This window comes from Humulus lupulus, chromosome 4, assembly GCF_963169125.1.
Source record: "Humulus lupulus chromosome 4, drHumLupu1.1, whole genome shotgun sequence".
Classification (NCBI taxonomy): Eukaryota; Viridiplantae; Streptophyta; class Magnoliopsida; order Rosales; family Cannabaceae; genus Humulus; species Humulus lupulus.
In genome coordinates this window covers 85,394,083-85,418,372 of record NC_084796.1, presented here as the reverse complement: position 1 = coordinate 85,418,372, position 24,290 = coordinate 85,394,083, and the positions used below count along the sequence as shown (strand labels likewise).

Sequence of the window (24,290 nt, the reverse complement as noted above, 5' to 3'; positions counted from 1 at the left end):
CATAAGCTCATATTCAAAACCCAGTTGTTCACATCGCCCCATTGGCATTTTGTCTATTTTTATTTCAAGCTATATGAGCTCTCACAACCCAATAGTTATCGATGATCATTTCTCTTACAAATTGGCTGAATCATTTCTTCTCAGATGTACACAAATTACTCACAGATGTGGTAAATTATTATGGCTATGTTATTTTTAGCTTTCGTCTTGTTGCTTTTAAGTTTATGTTGTATTTTTTTTTGGTTGTCTTAATGAATCCAAATGTTGTTTTTAATTTATGATTTCATCACTTCAAATTTTTAAAAGTGTTGTCCCAATTTCAGTTTGAGCAAACTATATGTCAACCCCAAAGCAACACAACATACACTGTTAAAAAATTATCATCGACACTACAACAACACAAAAGCAACATAACATAAACCTTTTAAGAATTAAAATGATTATGTTTTCAAACTTTTTCCCCACATTAATAACATAGAGTGTTCCAATTTAAATATAAAAAATCAACCTCTTTCAAACAACTTATAACACAAATATTAAGAAACAACAACTACTAATCAACAAATATTTATTATTTTCTTGTTTAATGCCCAAAATGTGACTACCACTAAGCGGTAGTTGTAGTAAAATCGGGCGGTCGATCCACAAGGAGGTAACCTAAAACCAAAAGATTAGTAGAAAATAACACAAAAAAGTTAGTAACATGAAATAAATAAAAATGGAAATGAAAAGAGATTTGAGATTTTGGTGTTGTCTTTTTTATGAATGATAAAATGAGATAAGTGAAATAAAAGTAAGGTGTAATCAAGAGTTTGAGAAATAGAAAGGTTTTAAGAATCATCCATATGCTTGTTTTGTTACTTAGTTACTTGATTTACAAAAATACACAAGTAAATAGTTCACACCCCAACATTTACTTGGAAAATCTAACATTAACGTCCATATTCTTTTCTAACAAAAGTTCATTTGAGTTATAAAGTTCTTCACTTTAGGAGCACAATGTTAATCTTATGAAAAATCTACAAATGACAAAATACCCAAGGGCAATAATGCAATAGAAGATTGGACATAAAATTATGTATCAATATTACTTTTACTAATTAGAAGCGCATAGAAAGAGCATGATTAATCCTAATAATATTAGTGTAGTAAATAAAGATAACAAAATAGAGATGTAATAAAGTTAACAAAATAGAGATGAGGATAAAAGAACATAAATAACTCAAATACATTATATTAAGAACATAGTAAATCAAAGTAGCAAAATAACATCACTAGCATATGGAATCATCCCTAATCTTCCTAGGAAGATTATGTCATTATGCCCATGATTCTCACAAAATTCTAAGAAGAAAATATGAGAAGAAAGTGAGTTAAAATTTTACTATAGTTTCTTTACTCTAAAAATTACATACATGTGTGAAGGAAAGAGTCCCTATTTATAGAGGGAAAAAAGGACTAAAAAGAAATTAAACAACAAATGGGGTTTACACATTAAATCTGAAATACTAATAATAAAATATGATTTTAAAAAAATCAAATCTTATTATTAATGGTCAATTTGCTCTTTTTCGAAAACACCCAAAAAAAGAGCTTTAAAGTGTAAAATGGGAGGTACAAGGCCCAAAGAGCACACAAAATGGGCTGGTGGGAGCTGGAAGTGTTGACCCAGCCGCAACCAATCAGAGGCGGACACATGGCACTGTTGGCTGGGCATGGAGGCAAAAAGAGCAGCTGGGAGTTGACGTGGCGTCGCGTGGTTGGCTAGCAGGGAGGCTGGCAGGTGGGCTGGCAGGCAGGCTGCAGGCGTCAGACGGCTCGCTTGGCTCGGCTCGGCTAGGTGTGGCAGATGGCAGGCGTCAGGCGGCTCGCTTGGCTCGGCTCGACGTGGTAGACGGCTGGCTTCAATGGGCTTGGGGAGGAGACAGGCCTAGGCTTCTCCTTCCGATTGGGCCACTTTGTTTCAAGAAAAATGCCACTTTCAATTCTCTTTTTCAGATTTAATTGTTTTCTTTTCTCTTCTTTTCAAAGTGTCAAAATACAACTTTAATTCCTACAAAATAACAATAAATTAAGTCATAATCAAATATTTTCATTTATAAAATAAATCATATTAATTCCATTAAAATATTAATTAATACTTAATTTATTTTAACTATTAAAATCAATAAATGTGTATTTTTCACCACTAATCACAACCCCCAACTAGCTTATTACTAGTCCCTATCAATTCAAGCAAAAAATAAAATTATCAAGTTGAATAATCAAGTCAAACCAAGCAAAATCATCCAAGCATTTTCAAAGTATCAGAAAGAAGTCATAAATTACTATCTAAACTACTTCAGTTGCGATTCAAGAGTTGTGTGTGTGTGCACCAAACCGTATTCTTTTTATGGCAAGTCATAACACAAATAGTATCTAGTCGAGTTTTTCTCTCAGCAGACGTTGGAGCTATGGCGAAGAGAAAGACGAAGCAAAAGTTAGGCAAAACGTCGGTGACAAAAGGAACAAGGAAAAGAGGTCCGTCTTCTTCGGATCCGGTGGTCAAGACTAAAGCAATGGAGGAGATCTTAGGAGTGGAGGCGATTGAGTTCTCGGAAGATGAAGGTGATATGAAGGAAGGATCAATCGCAGAAGGAATCGATCAAAGCAAGGAACGGATTCTACAGCAGCAGGATCTCCAAACGGAATGCAATCGATATATGGAAAATATGCAGAGGTGTGCTACGCAAATAAGGTCAGGTAAATCTGCTCTGGCTCCGATTCTTTGATCAGGGCAAGTGATGCAAAACTTAAACACTAAATTTGATGATTCATTGGATGGGGAAACGATAGCATCTGAAGGAGTTAAAATCGATATGGAGGATATAGAGGATGAAATAGCATACTAGAATTCAGCAATGGTCTACTATGTAATAGGGGCCAATCCACCATTAAGTGTGTTTGAGGGGTATGCTCGAAGAATCTGGAAAGATAAAGGAATTGACAAAATAGGAGCTATAGCACATGGAGTATATATCATTCGATTTGAGGACCCAAATATCAAGGACAATATATTGAATGGAGGTTACATGTTCTTCGATAATAAGCCTGTAGTGATGAAGCCTTGGGATGCTCGTACAGATTTCAAGAAAAAAGATATTACTTCAGTCCCAATTTGGATTCAGATTTATGGGTTAGACATCAAATACTGGGGCGAACGTGCCCTGTTCAAAATAGTGAAACAAATTGGGGATCCACTGATGACAGACTCATTCACCAGGAATAAAGAAAGATTACTCTATCCTAGGGTGCTGGTTGAGGTGAAGTTAAAACAAGATTTTCCTGAAATTATTTCATTTACTAATGAGCTGCAACAGGACATTCATTTGACAGTGAAATATGAATGGCTCCCGATTACTTGTGGGAAATGTCATGGATTAGGACATCGGTCTGAGTTGTGTAAGAAGGAAGGAGAGGTGAGACAGAAATGGGTGGTTAAAAAGAAAGAAGAAGGAGATGGACAGGTGGAGAAGCCTCCAGGGGTGGATGAGGAAGGATTTATCCCAGTTAGACATGGCAAAAAAGTGATCTCAGCAGGAACTAGTGTGACTACTGTCTCTAATAACTTCCAGATTTTAAGGGATACGGCCAAGGAATTGGAAGGACAGATTAATGGTAATCAGAAGGGAGGGGGAGAGCCTCCCCAAGGAAATGGATAGAATTTTAAGTTGGAATGTCAGGGGGATCAACAATCGCCACAAACAGGAAGAGGTAAAGAAGTTGATCAGCTCAATGAAGGTGGGATTGGTAGGTCTCCTTGAGAATAAAATACAAACCCATAAATTGGGGTCTGTATACACTAGTATGTTCGTAGGGTGGTGTTTTTCTTCAAACAATGCATGGCATAAAGGAGGTCGAATAATATTAAGCTGGAATCCGATGATGTTCTCAGTCAACATAATGAAATGTACAAGCCAACTAATGCATTTAGAAGTATGCTCAAGGGCAGGGAAGGAAAAGTTTCTGGTCTCATTTGTATATGCTTTAAATTATGAGAAAGGTAGAGTACCACTATGGAGTGACTTAAAATAAATTGCAGCCATGAACAGAGGTCCTTGGCTTATCCTAGGGGATTTCAATGATATATTAAGTGTTGAGGAAAGAATAGGTGGAAAATGTAAGCAGGCAATCTCAGGTGCTTTCAAGGAGTGTGTGGAGAGTTGTGGGGTGGAGGATATAAAATACACAGGGTCATTTTACACCTGGAACAACAAACAAGATCAGCCTACACGGATTTTCTCAAAGATTGATAGGGTAATGGCAAACCAAGATTGGATAGAAAAATTTCCCATAGCTGAAGTTGTTTTTTTACCAGAGGGAAATTTTGATCACTGCCCAGCCGTGTTATCTGTGTATCCTGATATGGCAGAAGGCAAAAAACCTTTTAGATACTTCAGAATGTGGCAAAATTATACATCATTTCAGGAGGGTTTGAAAGCAATATGGCAGGAACAAGATACAAGCACACCAATGTTTCAGCTGGTGAAGAAGTTAAAGAGAGTCAAACAGTTATTAAGGGACATGAACAAATCTGAGGTAGGAGATATTCAAGCAACAAATACTCAGTGTTATCAAGCAATGGTTAACAGTCAAATAGCATTACAGCAGAATCCATATGATAAGGAACTAATAACACAGGAAAAAGAAGATAGAGCAAGATATAATGCAATAAATAAAAGATATTTGTCATTTCTTTCTCAGAAGGTGAAAGTACAATGGCTGAAAGAGGGGGATGATAATACCAGTTTTTTTCATAAGAGCATCAAGATGAGAAGGGCAGAGAATAGGATCTACGCAATTCAAGATATGGAGGGGAAATGGGTGGATAACCCACAAATAGTAGTCACAGCTTTCGCAATTTTATCAAAGGCTACTCGGAAGTAAATTTGAGGAAAGGAAACCAGTACAGACCAACATAGTTCACAGAGGGCCTAGGATAACAGATGCTCATTGCAAAATTCTACTTTTAGAGTATACTAATGAGGAAGTTAAGGCAGCAATGTTTGAGATTCCAGGTTCTAAGGCCCCAGGCCCCGATGGATTTAGTAGTTTCTTTTTCCAGGATAATTAGAAGGTGGTTGGAAATGAGGTTTGTGCGGCTGTGAGATCATTTCTACATTCAGGGAGGCTGTTGAAGGAAATTAATTCAACAACTCTAACCCTGATACCTAAAGGAAAGTGCCCACAATCTGTGACAGATTACCGCCCCATAGCCTGCTGTAATGTGATATACAAAGTGGAAACCAAGATGATATGCAAGAGACTTCGGCAAGTTCTACCAGATATTATTGCCCCAAACCAAAGTGGTTTTGTCCAAGGTAGGTCCATCACTCATAACATAATGATTTGCCAGGATTTGATTAGGCATTTTGGTTGGAAAAACTCAAAACCAAAATGTATGATAAAATTGGATTTGCGGAAAGCCTATGACACGATTGAATGGGAATTTTTGGAAGAGATGTTAACTGCTTTTAATTTCCCTGATAGATTTGTTTGTCTGATTATGAACTATGTTAGGACTCCAAGATACAGCCTAATGTTTAATGGGGTTTTACATGGATTTTTTGAAGCAAAAAGAGGGATGAGGCAGGGAGACCCTTTATCTCCTCTACTGTTTATAATGGGGATGGAATACCTATCTAGAATCATGATGAAAATAGGCAAGAAAGAGGGTTTCAAATTTTATGACAGATGCGATAAACTTAAGCTTAATCATCTCTGCTTTGCAGATGATGTAATGCTTTTCTGTCATGGAGATTTTAAGTCAATATATACTTTGCTTTAGGGACTTAAACTTTTTTCCCTTACTTCTGGTTTGTATCCGAATGAAACCAAAACAGGGATATATTGTAGCAACATGGTCGAGGCAGAGGTTAACAGGATCACAGCAGCTTCAGGATTTATCAGAAGCAAAGTGCCATTCTGCTATCTAGGGATTCCTATATGCCCAACAAGAATTTCAGCAGCTGATTGTGATATTTTAGTGGAGAAAATGGTTCAAGGGATCAAAATTTGGAGTACCAAGAATATATCATATGCAGGCAGAGCTACATTGGTGAATTCAGTCCTTCTTTCCATCCATTCATACTGGGCACAGGTATTGATCTTACCACAAAAAGTCTTACATCAAATAGCTTCAATATGTAGGAATTTTTTATGGAAAGGAGGGGCTGAGTTTAGAAGACCAGGAGTAGTATCATGGGAAGACATGTGTACAGCTAAGAGAGAAGGAGGATTGGGGTATAGGAAGATAAAGGAATGGAACATAGCAGCAATGGGGAAATATGTGTGGGCAGTGGCAGTAAAGAAAGACTCCTTATGGGTAAAATGGATTCATGCTGTATATATCAAGGATACCAGCTGGTGGACTTATAAAGCACCAATCACAAGTAGCTAGTATTGGAAGCAACTGGTTAAAGTCAAGGAGAAATTAAAGGATATGCAGATGCTGAAACTTTTATCAAGAGGAGAGTACAAGACGAATGAAGGGTACCAAGCTTTGGTTACTGCTAAACAGTCGGTGAAGTGGTACAAGGAAGTCTGGAATAAGATGGCAATACCAAAACACATGTTTATATTATGGCTTGCGGTACTAGATAGGATGCAGTTGAAAGAGAGGCTATTCAGATTTCAAATAGTTCCAGATGAAAATTGTCTGCTATGTGGAACAAAAAAGGAAACCATAGAACATCTGTTTTTCGATTGCCATCTGTGTTATCAAGCGCTGAATCAAATCAAGGATTGGTTAGGATGGCATACAGCAGCAAGCACAATACCGAAAATACTGAGATGGGTAGCTAAGGCAAGGATGACAAGGTTCAGAAAGCAAGTGTATTCAACTACAGTTGCTGCTCTGGTTTATCACCTATGGTGGTGTAGAAATGAGGCTCTGTGGAATCACAAAGTGTATAGAGTGAGCATAGTTGTAAGAAGAATTCAAAGTAATGTAAAAAATAGAGTTAGGAGTTATATGCCGAACAAAATACAACATATAGATCAAGATTGGTTTGACCAGCTGTAATAGAGAAATGACAGGCCTAATATGGTGCTGAGATAGGTGTAAAGTGTTTGTTTTTGAGCAATATACAGATCTGAATTACCAAAAAAAAAAAACACAAATAGTATCGAAAAATCTCAAAAGTATAAAGGTCTCAACTCCAAATTCCTCATGGGCATTGAAAGTATTTGTATGGGAAGGATTACACTCTTGGAGTTGGGAATGTAACAGTTTACGCTCAAATGTTAAAAGATAAACTTTTTAGGACAAGCAATTTGAACAAGTATTGATCACAAGATAGGCATATCAACTTATTGGAATTGAAATGACAAACAACCTTTGAGATTTACATGAGAAAGCTCAAAAATAAAATGACAACTAACAAGAATTGATAAATAAGAAAATGAAACTATTAATAATAATATACATATATATATTATTATATATTATATATATATTACAATTGCACAAATAAAAAATAATAATACTAAAAAGATTTTTTTTTCAACAACTACAAAAATAATAAAGGAAAAGGTTGCTCTTGTTCTTCTTCTTTTTTTCATTTTTTCTTTTTTTTTCAACTTTTTTTTTCTTTTTTTTTTTCATCATCATTTTTTTTTTCATTTTTTCATCATTCTTTTCCTTTTTTTTCTTTTCTTTTTTTTTCTTTTTTTTTTCTTGACAAGAGGCAACACAAAAATGAAAGGAAATTACAAACAAAATAAAATAAATTGAACATAAATTTAAAAATTATTACAAAGACTCATTGTTAAATGAAAAACATCCCTCTAGTAAATGTCCTGTTTTAAATTTCAAAGATGTGACTTTACTAACTCAAATGATCAATAAAAGTTCAAAAGGTTGTTTTCTCAACTCTCACAACTCACCAAGAAATGAAAAACTTTAAACTCGAAATTTCTCTTAACTATTTGTTTTAACAACCAATTTATCACATGTTTGGAAAGTGCACAAAAGAACTCTGAAAATCACTTCTTAATAGCTGAACATAGTAAAAACTGACTCAAACCAACAAGTTGTACTCATGCTTGGATAATTTTGAAAAAATTTGACTCAAAAAAAAATTCAACAAGACAATAATGTGATCCAAATGAATGCTCACCACCCCCAACCAAAAATCGGACAGTGTCCTCAATGTCAAAAATGAATAATCAAGGAAAAAGGTAAGGAAAGAGAATACCTGGATGATGACCATGTCCATGAGGCGAGAGCGTAAATAGCCTAATAACAATACCCCCAAAAGAGACAATACAAAAACGAAAAACATACAAAAATAAAAGAAAGACAGAAAAATAAAGATAATAATAAAATAAAAAATAAAAAGAACAAACAAACAAACCATTCAAAACTTCAGAGTGTATAAATTGGGTCCTTAAGAAGGACCTCTTCAGCATGACTCACTCTCAATGTAATGCTTCAGTCTTTGGCCATTGACTCAAAAAATTATCCCATCGGTTGGGTCCTCGACCTCAACAGAACCGTTGGGAAATACTTGCTTCACTACAAATGGACCAGTCCATCGTGATCGCAGTTTACTGGGGTGCAAGTGAAAGCGAGAATCATACAGATGCACTTTCTGATTTGGCTCAAAGTGTTTTTGTAGGATTTGTTTATCGTGAGCGATTTTCAATTTTTCTTTATAAATCCTGGAATTGTCCTATGCATCGTTTCTCAACTCCTCAATTTTTAACAATTGGAGTTTGTGATTTATACCTGCGGCATTCAGATCAAAGTTTAGGGCTTTGATATCCCAATACGCTTTATTCTCAAGCTTGACAGGTAAATGACAGGCTTTTCCAAAGACAAGTCGATAGGGAGACATCCCAAGAGGGGATTTGAAAGCAATGCGGTATGCCCAAAGAACGTCTAGAAGACGTGTAGACCAATCTTTGCAGTCGAGATTTACCATCTTTTCCAGAATGTGTTTTATCTCCCTATTGGCTAACTCAGCTTGACCATTAGTCTATGGATGATAGGCATTTGCAACTTTATGAAGTACACCATACTTGCGCATAAGAGCCTCAAAGGATCTGTCGCAAAAATGAGTGCCTTGATCACTGATGTTAGTGCGAGGAGTACCGAACCTTGATAACACATTTTCTTTCAAGAATTTGACAACTATAGCGTTATCATTGGTTCGACATGGTACAGCCTCGACCCATTTGGAAACATAATCCACAACGAGAAGAATGTAAAGGTAGCCAAAAGAAGGTGGAAATGGTCCCATAAAGTCTATCCCCCAACAATCAAATATTTCGATAATAAGAATTAGGTCCAAGGGCATCATGTGCCGACGGGATAAGGAACCTAAATTTTGGCACCTTACACAAGAACGACAGAAATCATTGGTGTCTTTGAACAGAGTGGGCCAGTAAAGTTCACATTGTAAGATTTTTGCAGCGGTTTTCCTCACAGAGAAATGAACACCACAAGCATCATTGTGGCAAAAATTCAGCACACTAGACACCTCATTGTCGTGGATGCATCTTCGCATGATTCGGTCGGGGCAATACTTGAATAAATATGGGTCATCCCAAAAGAAATTGCGCACCTCGACCAGAAATTTGAGTTTGTCTTGTGAACTCCATTCAGATGGGAGTTCACCTGTTACTAAGTAATTCACAATGTGATCATACCACGGTAACTTAGTAACATAAAGCAATTGTTCATCGGGGAAATCATCATGAATAGGTGGACCATCAGCGGGATCGTTGAATTCAAGTCGGGACAAGTGGTCCACGACGACATTTTCAACACTTTTCTTGTCTTTGATCGTTATATCAAATTCTTGCAAAGAAGGATCCACCGTATTAATCGCGCCTTAGCATCCTTTTTGGAAAGGAGATACTTAAGGGTGGAGTGATCTGTGAAGATCGTAATAGGTGTTCCAATCAAATAAGATCAGAATTTGTCAAGGGCAAAGATGACAGCAAGCAACTCTTTTTTAGTAGTGGAATAGTTCATTTGAGCACTATTGAGAGTCTGGCTTGCATAATAGACAACAAAAGGTTTCCCCTCCCTTCATTGTCCTAGCACAGCTCCCACAGCAAAGTTGCTGGCATCACACATGATCTCGAAAGGAAGACTCCAATCGGGTGACTAAATGATGGGAGCGGAAGTGAGTGAATTTACAAGCGTTCGAAATGATTCCTCACACTTAGGTGTCCACTCAAAAGAGACATCTTTGGCTAGGAGGTTGCTTAGCGGACAAGCAATCACTGAAAAATTTTGTATGAACCTCCTATAGAAACCAGCATGACCAAGGAATGACCTAACGTCTTTGACAGTCTTAGGAGTAGGCAGGTTAAAGATAAGGTTAACTTTGCATTGATCAACCTCAATTCCTCTTTCAGAAACAATGTGGCCTAAGACTATGCTAGAAGATACCATGAAGTGGCATTTCTCCCAATTGAGCACAAGTCCTTTCTCAATACACTGTTTTAAAACAACTTCAAGATGAAGAAGACATGTGTCAAAGGAATTTCCAAAAACGGTTAGGTCATCCATGAATACTTCAATTGATTTTTCAATCATGTCACTAAAGATGCTCATCATACATCTTTAGAAAGTAGCTGGTGCATTACACAAGCCAAATGGCATTCATTGGAAAGCAAAAGTGCCAAAGGGACAAGTGAAAGTGGTCTTATCTTGATCCTCTAATGCAATCTCAATTTGATAATAGCCAGAATAGCCATCAAGAAAGCAATAGAATGGAGGCAGCATTTAATTTTCTATAATCAATGCACATGTGCCACCCTGTCACAGTTTTTGTGGGGGACAAGGACCCCTTTTCGTTCTGGATCACGGTGACACCAGATTTCTTAGGCACGACTTGAGTAGGACTGACCCATTTTCTACCAGCTATTGGGTAAATAATACCAGAGTCTAGCAATTTCAAAACTTCATTTTTTACAACTTCTTTCATTGTGGGGTTCAGTCCCCTTTGAGGGTCTCTTCGAGGGATAGCCTCGTCCTCCAGATTGATTCGATGGGAGAAAATTAAAGGGATAATACCTTTGATATTAGCAAGCATCCAACCTATCGCAGATTTATGTGTTCGTAGTAGCTCGAGTAACTGCAATTCTTGAGAATTTTGAAGGTTGGACGAGATGATAACTGGAAAGGTTTCATCTTCTCCCAAGAAGACATGTTTCAAGCCCTCGGGAAGTTGGGTCAATTGAACAATTGGAACCTCTTCGAGTGAAGTTTTTGGTTGTGACCTCTCACGAGGTAGCTCTTCAAAGCGAGGTTGCCAAAAGTGAGTCCTTCTATTGCGCGAGTCTATGTGATCTAATATTGCAAGAGTAGACTCAATAGAACTAGGACTTTCGTTGTCAGACAGAAGGAGGAGTTCATCAAGATTATCGAAGTTGCTTCGCAATTGAACCTCCTCGGGAATTAAAGATTCAATCATGAATGTTTGATAGCATTCATCATCTTTTTGGGGTTGTTTCCCGATGTGGAAGATATTGACTTCAAGAGTCATGTTTCCAAACGATATCTTCATTAGACCATTCCAACAATTGATCAAAGCATTTGTAGTAGCAAGGAATGGTCTTCCGAGGATAATATTTTAGACTCCATGTTTACCACAGATTGGGTATCAAGAATAAGAAAATCCACAGGGTAATAGAATTTTTCAATTTGAACTAACACATCCTCAATAATACCCCTAGGCTTTTTGGTGGAACGGCCAGCAAGTTGTAGCACAACGAATGTTGGCTTCATTTCTCCAAGAGCGAGTTGCGAGTATACAGAGTAAGGCATGAGATTTACACTCGCACCAAGATCAAGTAAGGCTTGTGACTTCGTGGGTCCCGATTTGGCAAGAAATGGTGGGACAATCGGGATCTTTGTATTTTGGCAGTGCCTTTTGTTCAATCACCATACTCACTTGATCAGTCAAGAAAGCAGTCTTCTTAACATGGTGCTTCCTTTTTGCAGTGCATAGATCCTTGATGATTTTGGCATAAGCTGGCACTTGTTTTATGATGTGAAGCAAATGAAGATTAATCTTCACTTGTTTCAAGTGCTCAAGGATTTCAGCTCGATTATCAGGAAGTTTCCCAACGGGTTTCAAAGCCTGGGGAAATGGTACTTTTGGAGAGGCAATGAGTGGTGGATTTTCGGGCATAACTTTTGGAATACTGGGAAAGTTGGATTTTATGGGTGGGTCTTGCAAAGTCTTACCGCTTCTAGTCGTGATGGCATTTACTTCCTTGACATTTTGATCATTAGAATGTGAAGATTGGGCCATGTGTAGGCCTTGCACATTGAATTTCGGTTGGGAAGGAAGTTTGCCTTTTTCCGGAATGGCCAAGGATTCAGTCAATTTTGAGAATTGACATTTAATTTCCTTGATTTCTTCCATCATTTAGCGATTTAGTTTGGATTGTTCCTCTATGAATGCATGAAGTGTATTCTCGAGAGAATTTCATTGTGGATGAGCATTGTATTGAGGTGCTGAATACGTCTTTGATGGTTGAACTTGTTGCTAATTTCTCCATTGGCCTCTAGACTATTGAGCTTGGTTGGAATCTCTCCAACTGAAATTTGGGTGGTTTCTCCAACCAAGGTTGTACGTATGGGAGAATGGCTTGTTATATGTCCCTAAGGCATTGCATTTCTCCTCATAAACCCCCCTCATCTCATTAAAAGCTAAGCAGTCCTTAGCTAAATGCTTCGTCCCTCCACAAACAAAGCAAGGTTCTTGCGGTTCCGCTTGAGCGATCATGTGCGGTTTTTGGCCATTTTTCGTCATTAAGACCTCAAATTTATTTTTCAAAGCTTCGAGTTGGGCCTTAACACTATCCTCTTCTTGAAGTTGATAGATCCCAAATGGTTTGTGTCGGTTGGTGCTATCAGTAGCACTTGGACCAGTCCAGGTGTGAGACTTTTTCGCGGTTTCTTCGAGATATTCAAGAGCATCATCTGGCTATTTTTCGAGGAATTCACCATTGCATAGAATTTCTACAAACTGGCGCTCACGACTCATGAGGCCTTCATAGAAGTAATTGACCAAACGCTAGTTCTCATAGCCATGGTGCAGGCACTGATTCAACAGATCTTTGAATCTTTCCCAGACTTGATAGAACGTTTCATTGTCCTTTTGGGAAAATGTGGAAATCTGTCGTTTTAGACTGTTTGTCTTATGGCTAGGGATGTGTTTCAGAAAGAAGGATTTGGTCATCTCCTCTCATGTTCCAATAGACCTAGGTCTCAAAGAGTATAACTAGCTTTTGGCTTTGTTATTCAAGGAGAAAGGGAAGAACTTTAGTCGCACAGAATCGGCATTTTCGGTTCGGTTATAGAATGTGGCTACTACCTCCTCGAATTCTCTAATATGCACGTATGGGCTTTCGTTTTCCATTCCATGAAATGTGGGCAAGAGTTGAATCATGCCACGTTTAAAGTCTAATACGGGCATATTAGGAGGGAAGATAATGCATGAAGGTGTGGAAGTGCAAGTATGATGGAGGTAGTCATTGAGAGTTCTTGGTTGGATTTCATCATTGCGAGCCATTACGAATGCATTATTATCAACTAAAGTTTGTGGAGAAGCATGGTTGGTGGAAAGAGTTTCGGAAGGAGTGGTGGATGAATTGGAAGAAGTGTCACTAGAAGTTTCATGATGATTCATCCACTCACGGAAATCAGAATTAGATTTATTTTTTTATTTTTTTTTTAAAACTTGTTCCCATGTAGATTTGGAGGTTTTGGGGTGATCTCCAACGCCTTACTAGAACTCCCCGAGGTTACTGAGTAAGTATAGTGGATCACAAGTTAACATTTTCGACCAAACAACATTTAAGTAGGATGAAATTGCTTATTTTGACAGAACAAGCTTGGTTTTCTTATAGTAATAAGTTCAACAATGTAATAGTGCAAAGGTATATGCTCGAAATGTTCCCAGACTGATTGGGAAGGTTGCCAAGGTACCACTTTAGACCCACACTTGCCTAGACATAACTTGTTGGAACTTTTTTTTATGAATTATTAAAAATTGAAAAAAAATTAGTTGTGTGTGATATGGGAAAAGTCCCACATGGAATTGAAACACTCTTCTAGGAGTGTATATAAGTTGCAAATACTATATCTTGGGGTGTGCCCCAAGGGGTACCCAGTTTTGTGCGCATGGGTGAGGACTCACACACTTGACCACCACACGCGCGCACGCACCGCCGTCCGTCCAACCGAACCGAGCTGAGCTGGCTGGCGGGTGGGTGGTGTGGTGTCGTATTTTTAATTTTTTCAACAAAGGTTACTAAACGGTTATTATTTTATTAATTAAACTAATCTTAAAACATTTATTTTTCAAAAAATGGTTTTTATTCTGATTAAATGAAAATAAACGTTTTTAGCCGTTAATTCCTCTCTGATTAAATGGAAAAACGTTTTTAGCCGTTTTATGGAGTCTTATTCTCTGTATAAGTTAGATCAAACCTTTTTTTGAAAAAAATAGTCTTTTTCTCTTGGTTCTACGAATTTTCTCAGAGCATTTTTAAGGGTGTACAAGAACGATCTTCTCGGTGCAGGGAGGAATCGTACAGAGGTTGTTTTATCCTGGGGACGGCGTGGTTGATAGACTAACGTGCACACTTAGGGCAGAGCCACGAAACAACTTAAAGAGAGCGACATTGTCCGCGACTCAGCCAGAAAAATTGATCGGTAATTTCGTTCCAATTTTATTTTCTATTAAGGAATATCAATTTTAAGACGTATCTATTCTGCTATGGCTGCCACCGATTATTTTTCTGGCTCTACCTCTGTTGATATTAACAAGCCATTTCATTTTGAGGGTTTGCACTTTAAGCGTTGGAAACAGAAGATGTTTTTTTATCTGACCATGAAGAAGGTTGCGTTTGTTCTCACTGCTCTGAAGTCAGTTGTCTCTGAAGCCTCGACCGACAAGGACAAGGAGACTGAACGCGAGAAGCAACATAAGGACTTGGACTCCTGGGTGGAAAACGATTTCCTCTGTAAGAATTTTATTCTTAATGGTTTATCTGATGATCTTTATGACTACTATAACTCAGACAAGTAAGCAAAGGAAATTTGGGAGGCGCTGCAAAAGAAATATGATACAGAAGAGGCGGGGACTAAAAAATACGTTGTTAGTCGCTACCTGAAGTATCAGATGGTGGACGATAAATCTATGGAGGCCCAATCTCACGAAATTCAGAAAATTGCTCATGAGATTATCTTAGAAGGTATGGCCCTTGATGAACAGTTTCAAGTTGTTGTTTTAATTGACAAATTACCTCCTTCCTGGAAGGACTTTAAAAATGTTCTCAGGCATAAGACTAAGGAATTTTCCTTAGAAAGTTTGATCACCCACCTTCGTATCGAGGAGGAAGCAAGGAAACAAGACCAGAAAGAAGAGGTGCTTGTTGTCTCTAACAGCATCCCTAAGAAGCCCACACCTGCGGTTCTGAAGCCAAATGGCAAAAATTTTAAGAATCAGAACCGCAACTCGAATTCAAATTCCAACCGCAACAACCAGAACAATCCTCGAAACAACAATCAGAGTTGAAACCATAATACGAACCAACATGGAAGGCAGCAGCCTCCACCTAAATAGAATGACTTTGGACAATTCCTTTGTTACGTCTGTAACAAGCCAGGTCATATGGCACGTAAGTGTAGGAACAAGCCAAGCACTGCTCCGCAGGCTAACTTGACTGAAGAAGCTTTTACAGCTATGATTTCTGAGATCAACCTTATTGGTGGATCAGATGGGTTGTGGGTAGACACTGGCGCTTCTTGCCATGTCTGCTATGATCGTGCTATGTTTAAAACATACACTGCTGCTGATGATAAGAAAGTGTTGTTGGGAGATTTCCACACCACTATTGTTGCTGGGATTGGAAATGTGGACCTTAAGTTTACCTCAGGAAAGACTTTATTACTGAAAGATGTAATGCATACTCCTGAGATGAGAAAAAATCTGGTTTCTGGTTTTCTGCTTAATAAGGTTGGGTTTACTCAAACTATTGGGGCTAATTTGTACACCATCCCTAAAAATGGTATTTTTGTTGGGAAGGGTTATGCTACTGATGGCATGTTTAAGTTAAATGTTGAATTCAATAAAGTTTCTCCTTCTGCTTATATGCTGTGTGATTTTAATGTTTGGCATGCTAGACTTTGTCATGTTAATAAGTGCATTATTAAGAACATGAGTAACATAGGATTGATTCCTAAAGTGTCAGATAACGATTTTGAAAAATGTGATTTTTGTAGTCAAGCAAAAATAACTAAGACTCCTCATAAGTCAGTTACTAGAGAATCTAAGCCTCTAGATTTAATTCATTCATATATTTGTGAACTTGATGGAACATTAACTAGGAATGGTAAACGTTATTTCATCACTTTTATTGATGATTGTTCTGACTTTACTTATGTGTACTTAATGAAAAATAAAAGTGATGCGCTTGACATGTTCAAATTATTTGTGACTGAAATTGAGAATCAATTCAATAAGAAAATTAAAAGGTTTCGTAGTGATAGAGGAACTGAATATGATTCAAGCATGTTTATTGAGTTTTATAATTCACATGGCATTGTACACGAAACCACTGCACCATATTCACCTAAAATGAACGGTAAAGCTGAAAGAAAGAATCGAACTTTTACTGAATCTGCTGTGGCTATTTTATTGAATTCTGATGCTGCATCTCATTGGTGGGGTGAAATTCTTTTGACTGTTTGTTATGTGCTGAATAGAGTTCCTAAGTCTAAAAGTAAAGTTTCACCTTATGAGATCTTGAAAAATAGGCAACCTAACCTGTCTTATTTTAGAACTTGGGGTTGTCTGGCTTATGTTCGTATTCCTGATCCTAAGAGAATTAAGCTAGCAAGTAGAGCCTATGAATGTGTATTAATCGGATATGCAATTAATAGTAAAGCATATAGGTTCTATGATTTAAATGCGCATGTTATTGTGGAATCAAATGATGCTGATTTTTATGAACATAGATTCCCTTTTAAATTGAGAAATAGTGGGGGCGCATCTACTAGCAACAATCCTGTGATTAGGAATAATGAACATATTGAGGATAGAGAATTAGAACCTAGGAAAAGTAAGAGAACTAGAGTTGCTAAAGATTATGGTTCTGATTTCTGTGTCTATACATTAGAGGAGGATCCTGCTAACCTCCAAGAATGTAACGCCCTACTTCCTTAGAGCCGTTACTAAGTGAGTTTTTAAGACAAAACAGTGTGCAATGAACTCGCTAACCGAGGTTTTTGAAACAAAAGTGTGGCTAATTAAAAGTTAAGGCTGTAATCTTTGAAAATGCATCGTTTCATCAAAACTTCTATTATTAAATAGTTGGGATCCCAAAATAAGGTTTGAAAACTAATTACATCTTGAAATAAGGTTACAGTTTGAGAAATTATAAAATTATAGATTATTACAGCCATTTTCGAATAAACCCCCAACCAAAGCAGTCGGGCAGGCCAAACATGTACACGTCGCTTCACGCTCTCCGTACTCATGGTTGGTTGACTCAGTCATTGCCCTTACCTGCAACACAGAGCACCCGTGAGCCGAAGCCCAGCAAGAAAACTCATGCAGGACATAACATATGCAATGTATACAGTTTATCAAAACAGATAATCCACAATAAACAAGTCAATCATTAGACTAAGCAAACACGGCCAAGCCGCCCCAGAGCCTTACCGAAGCCTGGGGTATCGGTTCTCACCGCGAGGATAACTCATGTATCCCTTGGGTCCCACCCTGAATATAGCATCCCATGTGCTAGGTGTTACTTTCGGCCCACGGCCGCCCCGGCTTACGCCGTACTCGGCCCACGGCCGCCCCGGCCTACGCCGTACTTGGCCCACGGCCGCTCATTTCATCATAATCACACATATAGTACATTCGAAATAATCATTCACACACATCATGATTCATTTAAGTTTAAACATTTGGACATAATACAATCTGGGGCCATGCCCTAACCTCGGGTGTTATAGTTTTCTTACCTGCATTCCGAGCCTCCTGATGCACTAGAGCCACGAGCACGGTCCTCAAGCACGAGCCTCACCAACAACCTAGTCACAACACACAAGAAACATCCCTCAATACTAATCAACCCAAAACCACTTCCCGGGACCAATCCCGCACTCTCGGGACCTCTAAAACCTTAAAACAACATCCCGGAGACATCCCCCGAAGCCCCGGAGCAAAGGCCTAAAATTGCCTAAAAATGCCATCCTGAAATTTGCCTTGTGCCGCGGCACCCAGAAACCAGAGGCTCCCCGCCGCGGCAAGCAAAACCCGTGCCGCGGCACGCCCTCGCAGACCCAGAATTCTGGGTTTTTCCTTCGCGTTTTCCCGAGCTTCAACCTCTCCAAATCATCCTAAACCAATACCTAAACCCCAAAACTCAAATCCAAACTTCATATGAACATTCTATCAACTTACAAACACTAGAATTAAGATCCAAAACACACTCATACCCAAAATTCAACCCTTGATTTCTAACTTCAGAAAAACTCAAACCAAGGCATGAAACTAACTCAAGCTTTAGATCCACAACTCAAAACAGAAATCAAACTTAAATATGCACAAGATCCTTACCTCAAATGGAGAATCCACTCAAAAGCTCCCTAGATCCTCCTCCCAAGTTCCCACTTCAGCCCTTCACCCTTCTTCTTCTTTTCTCTTCACTTGCCCTAGCTCTTCTTTCTCCCCCTCTTTCTTCTCTTCAATTTCTATCAATGCCACAAGTGACCCCAAATGCCCAAACCGTACCCCCTTAGATCACAGCTGAAATTTTCATAATCCCCTTGCCAAAAGACCAAATTACCCCTTCCTATTAATCTTTCCAATCTAAACCTTCAAGGGCACTTAAGTCATTACTCTTCTATTTCATTTCTACCATTTTCTTTCTAAAACTTGTTACTCTCATCAGTAACTAATGGTTACCCAGGTTACTAAATCTCCAATAACCATTACCCGCTAAATCTCAACTTAACCATAAAATTCCCGAGGTACCCCTAGGCTCCTCCCGAGCCGGGTATAGAAATCCCGTTGTGACTCTTGAGTTAACTAGCTCTCTAGGACCGTCTCGGCACGTGCATCACAATAAAACAACCACACCCACGTGGTACAATTCACAGAATACAATTATCACATATCAATACAGTTATGCCCAACATAGCCAAAATTACAATTATGCCCTTCTAACATGATCCGGGCCTACATGCATACTAGTAAACATAGCCATGCATCTCAGTTAAACAAATAGCCAAATAACATGCTTTAAATCATAATCATGCATTTAATTCATAAAATCACACATAAATCCCAACCTGCCCTCCTGGCACACTAATCAAGGCCCTTAAGCCTTATTAGCGAATTTGGGTCGTTACAAAGAAGCCTTGTGCTCTTTAGATGCTGACCTCTGGCAAGAAGCAATAAATGATGAGATGGACTCTCTTGAGTCTAACAAAACGTGGCACTTAGTTGATTTACCTCCTGGTTGTAAGCCTATAGGTTGTAAGTGGATCTTGAAAAATAAATTGAAACTCGATGGAACTGTTGAAAAATACAAGGCTCGTTTGGTAGCCAAGGGTTTTAGGCAGAGAGAAAATATAGATTTCTTTGACACTTTTTCACCTGTTACGAGGATAACATCCATTAGAGTTTTGATTTCCCTAGCTGCCATTCACAATCTAGTTGTACACCAAATGGATGTTAAGACTGTATTTTTGAATGGTGAATTAGAAGAAGAGGTCTATATGGATCAACCGGAAGGGTTTGTAATCCATGGCCAGGAACATAAGGTTTGCAAGTTAGATAAATCTCTGTATGGTCTTAAGCAGGCACCTAAGCAATGGCATGAGAAATTTGACAATTTAGTTATCTCACATGGATTTAAAGTGAATTAAAGTGACAAATGCATTTATTATAAATCTGATAATGACATTTGCACTATTGTATGTCTATATGTGGATGACTTGCTCATATTTGGTTTGAATATTCATGCTGTGAAATCTCTGTTATGTGCTAACTTTGATATGAAGGACCTCAGAGAAGCGAATGTAATCCTTGGTATTAAGATTACTAGGTCCGGAAAGGGAATTTCTTTGGATCAATCTCACTATATTGAGAAGATTCTAAAGAAATACAATTACTTTGATTGTAAACCTGCTTGCACACCATATGATCCAAGTATAAAGTTATTTAAGAACACTCGTGACGGTGTAAGACAATCGAAATATGCGAGCATCATTGGCAGTCTTTGATATGCCACTGATTGTACAAGACCCGACATTGCCTATGTCATAGGATTATTGTGCAGGTTTACTAGCAGACCTAGTATAGAGCATTGACATGCTATTGAAAGGGTCATGAGATACCTAAAGAGAACCATGAACCTTGTATTACATTATCAAAAGTTTCCAGCTGTTCTTGAAGGTTATAGTGATGCAGACTGGAACTCTCTATCTGATGACTCCAAAGCAACAAGTAGCTATATCTTTAGTATAGCTGGTGGAGCTGTTTTTTGGAAATCTAAGAAACAGACTCTTTTGGTACAATCCACCATGGAGTCTGAAATGATAGCACTAGCTACAGCTAGTGAAGAAGCAGGTTGGCTGAGAAGCCTGCTAGCTGAGATCCCTTTATGGGAAAAACCGATACCAGCTGTGTTGATCCACTGCGATAGTACCGCGGCTATTGCGAAAATTTAGAACCGTTATTACAATGGTAAGAGATGACAAATACGTCGTAAGCATAGTACTGTTAGAGAGTTTCTCTCAACAGGAGCTATTAGAGTGGATCATGTACGCATTGATGATAACTTAGCAGATCCTTTGACGAAAGGATTAGCTAGAGAGAAAATCCATAAAACATCGAAGGGAATGGGACTATTGCCCTTAGAATGATGAATCACTCATGATGGTAACCCAACCTAAAGACTGGAGATCCCAAGAACTAGGTTCAATGGGTAATAACAAGTTGTGAAGTGATATGAGTTGAATCATGCTATTTTCATTAAATCATATAGAAGCATGAATTCCTAAAGCGATGAGAGGATGAGTTAATAGAAACTCTTAATGAGATCTATACTCTATGTGGAGTAGAGTACCGAGCTACAGGAGTACTCTTGATAGACTCACCTATGTGAATGTGGAAGTGGGGCCGCTTCCTATGGAATTTGGGCAAAATTTCTAGAGCATTCACTATACTGGGATAGACGTGCATGGCCATTAACGCACGAGCTTTTTTTATTACACCCTTGAAAGGTTGGTGCGTGGTACGATGTTAGAAATAGAGTTCAAGACTACATGTCACTCTAGTATAATCTAAATCGTATTCACTACGCAAATGTTCAAATCGAAAGATACATTTGTTTATGAACAATCTTATAGATTCTGAAATTGCTCGAGAAAATATTTTTAAAAATTCAAGTGGGGAATTGTTGGAACTTTTTTTATGAATTATTAAAAATTGAAAAAAAATTAGTTGTGTGTGATATGGGAAAAGTCCCACATGGAATTGAAACACTCTTCTAAGAGTGTATATAAGTTGCAAATACTATGCCTTGGGGTGTGCCCCAAGGGGTACCCAGTTTTGTGCGCATGGGTGAGGACTCACACACACGCGCGCGCGCCGCCGCTGCCGTCCGTCCGACCGAACCGAGCTTAGCTGGTGGGTGGTGTGGTGTCGTATTTGTAATTTTTTCAACAAAGGTTACTAAACGGTTATTATTTTATTAATTAAATTAATCTTAAAACGTTTATTTTTCAAAAAACGGTTTTTATTCTGATTAAATGAAAATAAACATTTTTAGCCGTTAATTCCTCTTCTGATTAAATGGAAAAACGTTTTTAGCCGTTTTATGGAGTCTTATTCTCTGTATAAGTTAGATCAAACCTTTTTTGAAAAAAATAGTCTTTTTCTCTTGGTTCTACGAATTTTTTCAGAGCATTTTTAAGGGTGTACAAGAACGATCTTCTCAGTGTATGGAGGAATCGTACAGAGGTTGTTTTATCCTGGGGACGGCGTGGTTGATAGACTGCCATGCACACTTAGGGCAGAGCTGCGAAACGTCTTAAAGAGAGCGACATTGTCTGCGACTCAGCCAGAAAAATTGATCGATAATTTCGTTCCAATTTTATTTTCTATTAAGGAATATCAGAACTCCCCGAGGTTCTCAGGTAAGTGTGGATAGTAACACTATCACAAACCTTATTTAACAAACAATTTTTCTAGACAGAACAATATCAGTTTCTACAATTTGTAATATTACACAATTGTTCCCATTACCAAACGTTTCATGATTGAAATTTTACCAACAATTTTATGCAATTTTATGTTTTTTTTTTTTTTTTTTGAAAACCTAAATTCTTAGGAAACCTAAGACAAAGAAAAAGAAAAGCCTAAACTAAGGAATCTAAATCAACAAAACAATCAACACAAAAGTAAAGTAAAAAAAAAAAAAAAAATTGAAGTGAAGATAAAATAGCAATCTTAATCTATTTTTTTACAAATATTTATTAAACTAAAAAAAAAATTAAGAAGGAGAAATGGAATAAAAATTAACTAAAAAGGAAAAAAAATTATATATATTTATATGATTCTTTTTTTTAACCAAAGAAAGGAAAATAAAAAATATATAAATATATATATTTTTACGTTTATATATATAAAATTTTCTTATTTTCTTTATTTTGTTTACCGAAAAATAAAGAAGGAAAGAAAGAAAATATATATATATATAAATATTTTCTAATTTTTTTTTTATGATTTTTAGTTTTTTCTTTCGTTACAATAATAATCCAATTAACTAAAAATTAGTAAATAAAAAAATTAAAAAAACTATACTAACACAATATTCATACCAACAAAAATACAAATAAAGTTAATAACATTTTGGTAAAAATTCACTAAACCTTTGAAATCTACATTCCCGGCAACGGCGCCAAAATTTGTTTAACTCCCAAAATGTGACTACCACTAAACAGTAGCTGTAGTAAAATCGGGTGGTCGATCCACAAGGAGATAATCTAAAACCAAAATATTAGTAGAAAATAACACAAAAAAGTTAGTAACATGAAATAAATAAAAATGAAAAGAGATTTGAGATTTTGGTGTTGTCTTTTTGATGAAATGATAAAATGAGATAAGTGAAATTAAAGGTGTAATCAAGAGTTTGAGAAACATAAATGTTTTAAGAATCATCCATATGCTTGTTTGGTTACTTAATTAATTGATTTACAAAAATACACAAGTAAATAGTTCACATCCCAACATTTACTTAGAAAATCTAACATTAAAGTCCATATTCTTTTCTAACAAAAGTTCATTTGAGTTATAAAGTTCTTTACTTTAGGAACACAATGTTAATCTTATAAAAAATCTAAAAATGACAAAAAACCCAAGGATAATAATGCAATAGAAGATTGGACATAAAATTATGTATCAATATTACTTTTACTAATTAGAAGCACATAGAAAGAGCACGACTAATCTTATATACTATTAGTGCAAGTAAATAAAGATGACAAAATAGAGATGAGGGTGAAAGAACATAAATAACCCAAATACATTATATTAAGAACATAGTAAATCAAAGTAGCAAAATAACATCACTAGCATATGGAATCATCCCTAACCTTCCTAAGAAGATTATGCCATTATGCTCGTGATTCTCACAAAATTCTAAGAAGAAAATATGAGAAGAAAGTGAGAAGAAATTTTGCTATAGTTTCTTTACTCTAAAAATTACATACTTATGTGAATGAAAGAATCTTTATTTATAGAGGGAAAAAATGACTAAAAAGAAATTAAACAACAAATGGGGTTTACACAATAAATCTGAAATATTAATAATAAAATATGATTTAAAAAAAATCAAATCTTATTATTAATATTAACCTAGCTATTTTGGTGAATGGTCAATTTGCTCTTTTTCTAAAACACAAAAAAAAAAGAGCTTTAAAGCTCAAAATGGGAGGTCCAAGGCCCAAAGAGCACACAAAATGGGCTGGTGGGAGTTGTAAGTGTTGACCCAGCCGCAACCAATCAGAGGCGGACACATGGCACGACTGGCAGGGCATGGAAGCAAAAAGAGCAGCTGGGAGTTGATAATATTACAATATTTTCAATGGCAATTTTACATTTTATATCCCAAATTCAATGATATAAACACAAAAAAAAAACCTATAAAAAAATACCACATAAGTGTTTTATTAAATATAAAATTTAAAATATCTC

General features: G+C 37.1%; 2 protein-coding genes and 1 non-coding gene across 3 annotated transcripts; all 3 read left to right on the top strand.

The window, feature by feature from the left end:
• The first annotated feature begins 4,083 nt into the window (after nucleotides 1–4,083).
• Nucleotides 4,084–4,926, top strand: LOC133832346 (uncharacterized). Its single transcript, XM_062262705.1, has one exon. It carries the CDS (start codon nucleotides 4,084–4,086, stop codon nucleotides 4,924–4,926), a length of 843 nt encoding a protein of 280 aa, XP_062118689.1.
• Nucleotides 4,927–6,481: 1,555 nt separating this feature from the next.
• LOC133832345 (uncharacterized) lies at nucleotides 6,482–7,063 on the top strand. Its single transcript, XM_062262704.1, has one exon. It carries the CDS (start codon nucleotides 6,482–6,484, stop codon nucleotides 7,061–7,063), a length of 582 nt encoding a protein of 193 aa, XP_062118688.1.
• Nucleotides 7,064–13,092: 6,029 nt separating this feature from the next.
• On the top strand, nucleotides 13,093–13,199 carry LOC133833755 (small nucleolar RNA R71). The gene has a single exon (XR_009893118.1). It is a non-coding gene; the product is annotated as a small nucleolar RNA R71 (small nucleolar RNA).
• Nucleotides 13,200–24,290: the final 11,091 nt, after the last annotated feature.